General features: G+C 42.6%; 1 protein-coding gene across 9 annotated transcripts in view; it reads left to right on the top strand.

Annotated features, from left to right (window-relative positions):
* The window catches only part of EXOC6 (exocyst complex component 6), a 90,027-nt gene extending 77,856 nt beyond the window's left edge, over positions 1-12,171 (top strand). For all 9 annotated transcript variants that reach the window (XM_017803935.1, XM_017803937.1, XM_017803936.1 and 6 more), the window contains 3 exons: positions 10,041-10,153; positions 10,569-10,580; positions 11,048-12,171. In XM_017803935.1, the coding sequence (XP_017659424.1) occupies positions 10,041-10,153; positions 10,569-10,580; positions 11,048-11,180 (258 nt within the window). In that variant the 3' untranslated portion in view covers positions 11,181-12,171. The remainder of the gene's footprint in view (positions 1-10,040; positions 10,154-10,568; positions 10,581-11,047) is intronic.
* The last annotated feature ends 471 nt before the right edge of the window (positions 12,172-12,642 follow it).

Consider the following 12,642-nt stretch of genomic DNA (forward strand, 5'->3'; position numbering starts at 1 on the left):
ATCCAGAGTTGCTCATGTGGATACTGCTAAATATTAAATGGACAAGAGAGTTCAATTCCAGAACACAGTATGGAAGTTGAAATGAACGTGTTTTGTATTTAAATTTTATTCTAGTTACGCCAAATTAGATTATTTTAAGTTAGTCACACCTTCTCTAAGCCAGAGAAGGTGGTTAAAATTCAATTTTAACTTTAGATTTTGAAAATTTTGGATACATTTTTTTAGTGAATCAACTCAAATGGATTTTTACAGGAAGGATTAAGACAAATGATACAGTTTTAATCCCCAAGAAACTTATTTTCAGATACTGTGCCTCATCACGTGCTATTTATGGCAGTATTTCACAGATGAGCAAATAGTTTAAAGCAAGCCTGTTGTAAGTTTTGTGCAACTGAAAAAAAAAGTGATTATAGAATATTAAAATTTAAATAAATTAAACTGTAAAAGTTAGTTTCAGTAAATGTCAATATTTAAGTACTACTGGCAAACATGTTTAAAAAACACCAGAAGCCAAATGAAAATGACAGCTTAACTTTAACTGTGCTATATTAAATGTTCCTTAATTGTAACATCTGAAATTCTGTTTTCAAAGTCTTGTTCAGGTCAGAAGCAGATGGCCTGTTTTGGGGGGCTGCAGTTGTCACCTCTGTGTGCTCTGTGGGTGTGTACACCTCTGTGTCGGAAGCTCAAAACCAAAAAAAATGGTGAATGACCTGACCATTGCATAATACACAATTTTTAATCCACACAAATTTTGCCATTGACATAGTTTTACGCTTTGTCTAAAGGGACTTTGTGTACGGACTAACACGCTTGACAGGAGCAATTTGGCCCGAGCCCATGCCCTCCGGAGCCTGACTGTCTGCCAGGCTCCTGCTTTTCAAACTCTTCCCTGTTTCTAGACTCAAAAGACGGTTCTTTTGCTACTAGTCCAGCTTATTCTGTAATGATGAAGAACAACACACTTCATAATAAACATTTTCACTGTAATTAAACAAATCTTCTTTGAAGAGGTATTACTTGTTGCTATATTGTGTATTTCATAGGGCCTGGCTATTTATATTTGTCTCAGTAACTGTTTTTCAGTGTCTTCAGATGTTACATCTTGGGCTCCTTGAAATTTTAATGGGATTTATAAAAATTATACATTGTGAGTGTTTTTCTGGTTATGGTAACAGCAACAAGCTTGTTCACATGACTTCAGCAGCAAGTGTTTTATTTTGTAGGCAGGCCTAAATTCATTTGAAGTGCCAAAGAATAAAAAATGTATTTGGACTTGTTCATGAATATGACAAGACCAGGCAACTCTGAGTGTACTACAACATCCAGATTTTATGAAAAAATTCTGCCCTTTGTAAGAATTTTTGCTTATAAAAGATACATGAATACAAATAACTTCTGTTTCTTTCTTAGCATAACAACAATTCCCAATGGTTCAGCTGTCATAACCTCTGAGTTTATACATTGTACATTTATGAATGTGTTAAAGATTGTATCCCAACATTCAAGATACTGACAGATATGATTTCACTTATAAATTTGAAACAGATGGTAGCATTTAAATATGAAATCGTTTCATTCTTGTGAACATTTCAATGTCCTACATTTAGACACAATTTCTAAATGCATGGTGGTTAAAAAAAAAAGGCACGTTTTAATGCAGCGGCTTAAAAACTGAAAGACACTGCCTTTCTAACACAAACTATCCTTCCTTTGAAAATCCAGGGCTCAGTTTTCAAAGCATTGTCTAGGAATTTAGCCTGCGACCCCCATTGACACTAATAGGAATTGCATAGCTAAGTCCCCATAACATCACTTTGAAAATCCATTTGTTGTACCAATCCAGAAAAAGGGTAGCATAAACTATAGGGAGACATTCACAGATCAAGAGATCAATTTACACTTTGAAATACAAGCCCAGTGTGCATTATTCCAGTTATGTGATTTAGAGAGGGGATTTTAAATTCACCACATTCACAAAATAAGTCACCAGGTGTAAATAAAACAAAATATTTTGGCAAATGGCAGGCAGACTCGCTAACCAGGCTAACAAGATATTTGTCAGCAGTAACGGACACCTGCTGATTAAGTGATAATTGTGTTTGGTTGGTATGGTGTTATTCTACCGTTAGCAAATTCTTTTTTTTCCTTCAAGCTGGACCTAGATATCTATATTTTAAGTACTTCTGTTGTTCTTTGCAACCAAGAAATGTTTAGAGTGAACACGACTTGTCTTTATCCAGTTCTGATTTTGGTCCTTGGTGCTCTAGTTCCAATTTAGTAAGTGCTTTCATGATGTGCATGCTTTAATAAACAGGGACATAACATTTGGTGAATAATTGTGGTGTTATCTAGATGGTTGTGCAGGAGTCTTTGTTAATTTCTTGGAAATAGCTGTATACCTGTGTAAGGTATATTCATGTGTACTTGTGCACAAAACCTAAGCAAAGATGAAAGAAGTGTTGTTGTTGTGTAGCTGTGTTGCTGCAGTGCCTATGAGTCCCAGTCATGGACCATGGCCTCATTATGCTGGGCAGAATATAAATAAGTGTTTTAACAAAAGAAAGACAGCGCTGCCTCAGAGTTCGCAAACTGATGAGATTATAGCTCCACTGAAAGGTTAACATTATGTCAGAAATTATGAAATAACAATGATTCTGGTTGACAGGCTTCCTCTTCGGTCATCAAACCCATTTGTCCTTCTGAATACAAGGTGTGGTGTATTGGTACAGTGTGAGCTCCTTAGAGTAGGAAATGTTGAGGAATGGGACATTTGTGAGTGGCTCTTGCAATTTTACTGTGTTTAAAATTAAAAAGTCCCTTTCGTGATTGGTATTTTTAGCTCCAAAACCCAATAAAAATTGTAATAATTGAAATAATAATGTATTTGCTATTTCTTAGTGACTTAAATGATACATAGCTAACAACAGTCACAGAGTTTTTTCCCTAGGTCAAAAGCCATGCATCCTCAAGGAAAAAACTGTAATGTTATTTCTGTACTCTTTCCTAAGAAATGGTTGGGTGTAGCTTGCAGTTGTATATGCTTGGCACTGTTCATTTCCCAGAAGAGTTCACCGTATTCTAGGCTTTGGGGTTTTTTTAATTAAAGAGGTCAAAATCCATTATATCAAAATTTCAAAGAATTTACCAATTAGCTGTAGTCTGTGATGCCCAGCAGGTGGCTTTTATACTATTAAAGGGAGATTGTTTCCATCTCTGATCAAAGCAAAACCAAAACAAAAGAAAATATAGAATATTTTGCTGTACACAGTGCAAACCACACGCTGTGTAAATTATATGTGAAAACTGTACATGAGAGACTGTTTAGTCATCCCACTTCCAAGAAAAAGTTCTATGTGTTTTCACACTGGTCCTCACGAGGATTTTAATGGTAGTGTCTAAATCTGTTTAGATTACTGATTAGCTGAGGAGGACAGCTTGCTATTTTCTAAAATGAAGACTGTAGCATTTTTGTTATTTAAAAGTAGAAGTAAAAATGCACAATTAAGTAGATGAATGAATTTGGTAGAAGTGAAATTAGAAAAAAACTGAGTGTGCTGGAATGTCCCAAGATGCAAAAAAAAAATTCCAATTTGCACTTTTCAGTGAATCTAAACTTCCCCGATTTTTGCCTACTTAAAAGAATGTTTGTGACCTTTTGACCCTTTTGTTATCCCTTACTCAGAAGGGCCTTTATTCTGTAAGGCTTAGGTATAAAAAAATAAAAAGAGCGTTAATGGCATAACAGTCCTTTCTGATCACCCTGTGTAAGATGTTTATGCAAAGTGTCAATAGAAGCAATTGGCCTAACAGTGTGACAACCTGCTTTGCTTGGAAATGGGCTAATCTCCTGTTTGGGTTATCCAGAGGTCAGGTAAGGATTTCTTTCTTCGCACTCCCTGTAGCGCACGGGTACATAACCTGCAAACACTACAGGGCAGAAATCAGAAGCAACTGAGCCCAAGGATGCCACAAAGCATTTCTGTTTAATCTTGACCATTTTGCTTATTCTCATGATTTTTTTTCTCTGTCTTCTTTTGGTTTTTCTCTTCCTGGTCCCATCCCAGAGAGTCTCCTTGAGCGTATAACACATAATGATGACAGGGACTCTAACAATTTCATTATCTGCTGCTTCACTGTGTTGGGTTGTTTTTTTTTTCAAACAGGCATCATCCCACTCTTTTTTGAAGTTCACGTGGAAACCTACTTTAAATCTCAGTTTTTGAGGGCTGCCCCCGTTGCCCTGTCACAGCAGGCTGGAACTCAATAAGAGCTCAGGCAAGCGTAGCAGGCCAGGCAATGGGCCTTGGCGGGCTGCACGCTGTGAACTCCTGCCTCACTGAATCAGCTTCTGTGTGTTTTTATAACTGCCTTTTTTTTCCCTGTTAATTATGTCCCAAGGCTGTGGAAAGACAGCATTTATCTGTTTCAACAGACTAAGCAGCAAGTGTTCTGACATGTTTATCAGGCAAATTGTACCTGACAAAAGGTAATTACACATGCAATCAAGTCCAGAAGTAACTGGGTGATTAGGGGTTAATAAACTTCAACATAAGAAATATTCTGCTTATGAGCAAGGAGAGTGGGCCAGAAAGACATAACTGACAGTGGTATGTTAAAAAAATTACTTTCTTTGGATGGAATATTTGACTTTACCGAAAGGTAAGTAGGATATTGAGTGTACAACTCCTCATTTTTATCTCCAGCTCCTGAATCATTGGTGTCTGTTGTACGACCAAAGCTATTTGCTAACACTCATGCTACTTCAGAAGAGATAACGGCACCATTCCAGCTTGTACTAAGCTACCTTGATAATTTACAATTAGGATTTTTGTAGTATAACCAACACAGTTGCTGTTGTCTAATGGACACTGCCCCCATTTCCATCTGCAAAGCTCATGTCTCCTCCTGTCTCTTGCTGTGTTGACTCTGTTCATAGCTAGTTCCCAAAGTTGCGTTCTCTTCCAAGATTATTCCTGACAGTTGCCCAAAAGTAAAAAGGAAAGGGCATCTGTATGATATTTGAGGATGTGACAAGAGGCTCAAACGGCATTGAAAGGGCCGGATGGTTGATTTCAGCAGTTCCCAGTGCACAGAATTCTCATGTAATTACAAGATGGCCTAAATACAGGACTATGGCTGAGCTGCTCTGAACTTTAGGTAATACAAGACAAAGCTTTAGGGAGCAATGAGGAACAGTAATTTCTATCCAAACATGACCATATCACCTAGACACTGGGAAAACACGAGAGTACTAACTATGAAGAATAGGTGCAAGTGCCCTATTTGAAAGCAGAATTCTGTCCCTAAAATCTTAAGAAATTTTCCCCCATAGCATCAATATTGTAATGTTTTGTGTTAACCGATTCTGTTAGCTAGCAAGGTCTTAAAGTAGGACCTCTTTTAACCAAAATATAGTTTAGTATCTTTTACAAGAAAATTGTTCTGTTTAAAATAAAAATATTCTGAATAGAAATAGCAGTGTTATCTCTATAATGTAAGAAATTACTATAAACTTTTATGTAATTACATATAAACACCTTTTTTTCCCCAAATGGTGTTTATTTCTGTAAGAGATACCTAATATTAGTCATAAAAGGCATTTAGAAAGTACCTAGACATGAATAAAAGGTTAGAAACCCAAAGCGTTGTAGGACATAATTTGAAATAAAAGTGCAGAACAGCAATGAGAGGCGTAAGTTCCCTATAATGTTAAAAGTATGTATGTGACTAATAATGTGCTGGTTTGAGAAGGCAACACAGTTTCATGTACAGTAAAAGAAACATGCTGCTTTATGATCATCAGCCCTGATGGTTCCAATATGTTGGCTAAAGTTCCCCTTCTGTCACACCTTTAGAAGAGGCAAAATCCTCTAAATAAGGGGAAGAGTCTACCCTATTTTATAAATGTAAGTAAGCGGACAGTCTGTTGGATGCTCTGTCTGGTATACTTGAAAGGTTAAAGCTTTTTGTTTTTGTTGTTGTTGTTGGTTTTTTGTTTTGTTTTGTAATGACTCAGACACCCACACTTCTCTGCAAATTACTCCTAGTCAGAAGTGAATAATTGCTTGTGACTCCTAGGGAAGCATATTCTGCTTCATTATAAAATACTCAGGTACAGTATTGCCTGTCTTAGCATATTCTTATTTTTCATGGGTTTTGTGGGATAAAGAGAGTACAGCAGTGCCATTGTTCTTGGATAGGAGTACATATATGTAGTTTATTTGGTGCTTCACAGTGTTTCAGCTGCATGATAAGCTGGTTCTGACTGAGCACCCTCGGGTGGCTCCTTAGGTGGGGCTGAGTGGCTGACTAACAGCTAAAATGGGCTGCACTGCCTCCAGATTCTCAGAGTAGTAGGAGAGATTGTCTTTCTGTCCCGTTTGAAGTTCTTCCCATATGTGTTAACTTTGGAAAGATGCATGTGCAAAATAAACATTTTTCCTATTGTAATTTCAAGGCAAGCAATTACATATTCTAACCTCAAAGAAGTCAAATCCAGTAGCACCAGTTGATGTGCTATACTCTGTGGCCTTTGATTGATTTTTGAGGCTGGAAGATATTTATTACCAGGACCTACTCTTTGCCCATATTTATCTTATGACAGTGCATGCCATTCCTTGCTAGACAACACATCTCATTTTCAGTTATTGTCTTGGTAATAGTGACAGTTTTAGTAGATAAAATAGTAGTTGGGAAATGTTGCTTTAACTTGACCTTCAATAAGTTGATTCTAGTTGCCACAGTAAAAATACTGTCACAGAACAAGTAAATTCTCCTGTAGGTCATATACATCATATGCCTCTGGCCAAGACAGTCCCACTTCTTCTATATGAGGAAGAGGAATTAAAGTGCTTCATTTGAGGAAGGCACACATTTGTGTAGCAGAGGAACAGAAATTGAAGCAGATTATAGGGTTGACTCCTATGCAGCATGGCTGCAGGTGTGAAGGTGAATTTGGGGTTGTGCTCAAGTGAAGCTTTGTATAAGTGAATTGAAGTTATTTCCCACTACACATGTGGTGGTCCTGGGACATTTCTGCTGGACTGTCCTTCCTGCAGTTGGCTGCTCACCAACCTGCTCCCCTCACAAAGTGCCTACATTGACTGTACATCCGCTGAGTCCAAGTGCCAGGTCAGATGCAGGTGATATGAATGGCTGGGACACAGATCCAAAGAGCTGCACACCAGGCGCCTCTTGCCCACCCACAGTGTACAGTATGTGCTGTCAAAGCCCATTACATACAGCAATATGGCACAGTGCAGAACTGCAGCTGGGAGTGGCACAAAATGCACAATGCATAATTGTGCGCAACGGCAGTCCAGTCTCCAGCAGTGTCTGCAGCTCCTGCCATGTTTACTCCAGAGGCAGAGCGTTGTTGTCACACTGCAGCCCCTGGACATTGTGCAGAAGGAGGGAAGGGAGCTATGACTGAGTGGCACGTGTCATTTGATTGCATGTCCCTGTCCTTTGAGTTACCTGCCACATGTCATGACAGCTGCTTGAACTTAGGAGATTTCTTAGCGTGAGGCTGGTTGTGTGCAGCTCTTTGACCAAGCTTTGGGTACATCCCCGTCACCGATAGTGCCTCTCGAGGTGTTCATTCTTCAGAGCCAGGACTATCTTGGAGTGCACAGAATATGCTTCTTGTTCTCTTGGGACATTTTTTTACCTCATGTCTTGAAAAGCAAAACTCCATGGTCTGTTTAGAGCCCTACTTGCCTACCTGTGTTAGGCTAGGTGACAAATGAGGTATAATCTTCCAGCACAGCTGTCACTGTCACTGAGATGTCCCAGAGCCATGGCACAATCAGACAGTTGAGTCAAGCACTGAAAGCATAGTATGGAAATCACTCATTTGATACTGTCAGGGAAGTTTCTTTGAACTTGTCAGTATTGTAATTGTGTAAGTCATTGATGGGTTTGGGCTGCAGATTGCTAACAGGATACAGAGCTTCAGGGTTGTTTAGGATTTACCCAGAATCCTCAATTTCAATCTTACAAGAGGGTTAAGAAATCTCACCTTTGATTTACTAAACACACCTACTGCGGGAACTGCATGTCCTTTCTTAAGAACCGTCTCCCACGTGAAGCCCATGACAAGTAGCATTGTAATTAGCAGTAATTTATTAATACATTGTTTGCTTCTCTGTTTACTTCTCTGCAAGAGAGAGGGAACATGAAGTCACCAGATTATACAGTTTGGGTTCCTGTGGTTATCACCTTTATCCTCCCTGCTTGCGTTGTGCGTCTGCTCTTCCTACCTTTCTACTCTTTGAGTTGTGCTTTTAAATTTCATACAGCCTTTGAGGACTGGGCACTACTGACTGTGTAACACAGGTAATAAGAAGTGATGAGTAATATGCAGCAGCAACTGAGGCTGTGGGTTTCCCAGATGGTACTAATTCCTGAGTTAACAAGCCTTCCCAAGTCTGTTTGCTCAGTGACTAAAGTGATGTTCTCAGTTAGGTAGGAGAATTGGTGGTGTCCATTCTGAGAAAGGGCTTTGTGGGAAAGAACTATTTGTTTTTGATCTTGTCAGCTATCATGGGTATGTAAGTCAGCAGAGAATGAAATAGCTTCCTTGCTTCTTAAATACTTTTCATCCATATGAGATAGTTAAATGTAAAATCTAGATGTCGCTGAGGTTTCTAATGGTCCCTGGAGGTCTTTGGGATGATAGCAGTAATTGTGTCAGAGGTTCATTATAAAGGCAGGAAATGTTGCTACTGTATGCTTTTATTTTATAATGAAATTGGTGTTATGATTTTGAGGATGAGCATTAGTGGACACCTCTGGCACTTCATCTGGCTGAGAAGTTTGAGTAAGGCAAGGTTCTTGGAGGTGCAGTCCCCCTCTTAGCATAGCCTGAGGAGTCAGAGGGGTGGGCACCTGTTGCAGCTCTACCTCGAGGAGCAGGAGCTGCTACTGTTGTGCCCCAGCTGTAACAGCTCTGGTATGACTTAGCAGGAGCACATGTTAAAGTGAACAGGGTTCTTTCTTTCTGTGACTTGCAGTAGTCTGTTACATATTTTTAAGTGGTTTTGTTATAGAAAATCCTGTTCAGCACCACCTTTCCAGCATTACGGATTCAGCAGGCCTTCAGGCAAGCAGTGGCCCTAGGTTATGCTGCCACAGGCACTACAAGCTGGAGCGAAGTGCTGCTAATGGTTCCCCACGCTTACTTTAACACTAGGTTTGGCTAACACAGGGCAGCCTGAGAACAAGCCCTTGTTAGCCCTCAGCAGTAGGACCAGGCCAGGCACCAGACGCAGGGGGAAGCTGGGGGCGCCCCGCCATTGACGTCAATGGCAGTGGGGCCCGCTGGCCCGCAGGTAGCCGTGGGAAAGGCTTCCCCGAGCGGGGCTGCCTGTGTCCTGGCCCCTGGCAGCCTGGGCAGGGTGCCCAGCGGTGCTTGGCTTGCGCCCCGTGATGGTGGAGGGGGAATTAGGCTTGGAGGGCTGCGAGGGTGCTGACTGCTGGAGGTTCCGCGTTGTGTCTGATTGTAAAAGCAGGCTGTTTTGCTGAACAGCAGCTCTGAGATCATGAGTCAAAGGCCTGATTTGAAGTTGCAGCCAGGTGTAGGGCTGCATTTGGAGGCTTTTTGTTCCTCCACTGAAATGTTTGGGTTTGTTTGGGCCAGAAGTGTGCCCAGGGCTTGGCGCTGAGTTTCGGGGATCAGTCACAATGGAGAGTGCAGCGGGAGGTGTTTAATTCACTTAGTTGAGACTACCTGAACCTCTGCTTTTAACTACTGTGAGGAGCAGCAGACACAAACATCCCTAGCTTGCTCCCCACGGTAAAGCAAGCTCCCAAACACCAAAGCAAGTTCCCAAATACCAAAGCGTGAAGCCATTAGCATCCCTTCCTAGGGCCGAACCTGCACAGCCGCCTCCCTGCGCAGGGAGGGAGGCAAGGGATGTAAAAGAAAGAAATGGGCAGGTGAAGGGAGGGTGTCGGCTGGGCTCGGCGAGAGGCTGCGGCCGTCCTCCTCTCCGCAGAGCCGCCCCGCGCTCGCTCACCCGCCTCTTCCCCCGCAGCTCCTGGACCTCTTCATGGTGTGGGACTGGTCCACCTACCTGGCTGACTACGGGCAGGCCACCTCCAAGTACCTGCGGGTCAACCCCAGCACGGCCCTCACGCTCCTGGAGAAGTAAGTGCAGGGTTCGGAGCTGCCTGCACGGGAATGGAGGCGGCTCTAGGTCGGGGCTGGAGCCGCCCGCCCTGCCGGGAGCGGCGCGGCCGAAGCCCGGCGGCAGCACGGCCGTGTCCCGGTGCCGGGAGCGGCGCGGAGCGGCGGGCGGTGCTGGTACCGCGGTCTCAGCCCGCGGCTGCCCGAATTGCCGCTCTAGGGAAGGGAAATGCGTGGGGTTTGCCGTGGTGAAGCGGTGCGAGCCTTTCGGCCGGCCTGGAGGGTGGACTGGGAGGGCAGGGTAAGGAGGGCGGGTTGCCGCCAGCCCGGTACCAACCTGCTGGTAAAAGCCGCATCAGAACACACTGCGGTTTAAAGACATTTTCTAACAGTGTTTTCTCTCCTCTCCTGCCTGTGATGAATATGTCTTCTGAAGAGTTCACAGAGGGTACGTATCGCCTATATTGTTACAAAATATTGTTGCTTTAACTTATTTAATTTCCCGAATTTCGTTTTTAAATCCATTACTACGGGAAATCAGCGATAACGATGCCCGTTATTGATGGTGAGCAAAATTCGCCCGTTCACTGCATCTAAATTACCATGGAGGCAGATGATATTAACGGGTTTTATGGTTTGCTTCTTTCTTATGGCAGTGGGTAGGGCCAGGGTCCTGCCGAATGGGTGTTTGCTTCATAGTTATGTGTTATTTGTGAAGTAATATTTGTTAAAACCAGTTCTGCATTGCAGAAGTTGAGTTTAAGAACACACAGATAACAGGTTTTGTGATCTTTCAGTTCTTATTAGCAGAAAGATAAAAAGAGGATCAATAATAAAACTGTTTCAGTAGTCGGATTTTTCCTTTTGAAATTATGTTTCTATGTGTTTGTGTAATTTCCTGTTTTATTTCTCTAGAATGAAAGACTCCAGCAAAAAGAACAACATTTTTGCTCAATTCAGAAAGAATGATCGTGACAAGCAGAAGCTAATAGAGACTGTAGTAAAGCAACTTAGGAGTTTAGTGAATGGTATGTCCCAGCACACATAGGCCTCTTAAATCAACAATATCTCGTCATGCCAAGAGGTGTTTCTTAGCCACTATTTCTACTAAGCAGAGTGATACCAGTTAGGACATTTGTTTGACTGAGTAAAGGAGAAATGCAGTAGATGGATTGTACATGGAGTCTTCAACAAACAATTCTTTGTACGTATTTTTAATGGTTCGAATACTATTTTGTATATTGTAAACAAATGGTAAAAAATGAGACTGTACAATAAAAACCAGCGCAATCGTATTGTACATGGAACAGCTGAACTGTAAATACGTTATTTAAATATCTGCAGATATGGTGTCCAAAATTTTGCTCCGGATAGGAATTATTTGAGAAATGATCCCTTAGTTGCTATTTTCTGGTTGAATCCTAATTTAATGTTTTTAAGCATTGAGATACTTGTGTTTCAGATGCTGCCTATTGTTTTCCTGCGTTAAATGTATATTAGCCTTAAAGTGACTGGACATAATTTTGTATATCAGATTTTGTAGTCTGGAGGTATGACAAAGTCTTCTGATTTTTAGTACCTTTGAAAACTACCTGAGAACTAGACTTGATACCTATTTAGTGTTAGGACTTATAGGCTTTGTTCTCCAAAAGGGTTTAATCTTGAGGTCGTGAATGTAAATAACCATTTGAGTTCTTTATAATGTGACATTTTGTTTCGTTTTGGTTTTGTTCCTCAGGGTTACTAATTCTATTTTGTAAGATCCCGGGTTCTTTTTCCCAGGTTGCAGTAAGGAATAGGTTTGCCGCTGTTGGTTTCGTGCCGCATCTGTTTGTCAGTATGCGCTTTCTACCGCCAGCCCCATCCCAGCGATTAGCATTTTGTCCCACCACCGGTCTCTTTGCACTGTCCCCTCCTGGCTATTTTAGACACTAAGAGAATGTCTAACAAATACAAACCAAATGGAACGTGTAAAAATAATGTACATTTTTGCTGTATTTTTAAGTTATTGACGGTCTAAATACAGTAAGATAAACCTCGCCCGTGTTCCTGTTTAATTTCACACACCAGCACGCACTCCAGAGCCGGTTTCGCGGGACCTGTACGGGTCCTGACTCAGTGGCGATTTACCCCTGGGGAAGGCGGTCGGGGGTCGGGGCGGCCCCGACGGCGAGGTGCGGGTCGGGGGCACTGCAGGATCGCCCCGACTGCCGCTGCAGTCCGGGCAGCCGGGAGAGGCGGGACTGGGGCGCTCCTCGGTCGGGGGAGCCCGGGACGGGACTCGCTACCTTCGCCGGGCGGCGGGGAGAGCTGGCCCGAGGGGGCGCCGGGCGCTCCCGCTCCCGGGGCAGCCGTCCCGCCGCCGGCTGGGGCGCCACGAGGGGCTGGGAGAGGGGTGGGAGGGGGGCCGCCGGGCCCCCATCCCCGGGGGGGCTGCCCCGCCGCGGCCCCGCGCCCCTCGGCCGCTGTGCCCGGCTCTCCCGCGCCAATCACCGCACTTGGCCGCGCCG

The sequence above is a fragment of the Lepidothrix coronata genome, unplaced genomic scaffold (assembly GCF_001604755.1).
Source record: "Lepidothrix coronata isolate B3197 unplaced genomic scaffold, Lepidothrix_coronata-1.0 Scaffold8, whole genome shotgun sequence".
NCBI lineage: Eukaryota > Metazoa > Chordata > Aves > Passeriformes > Pipridae > Lepidothrix > Lepidothrix coronata.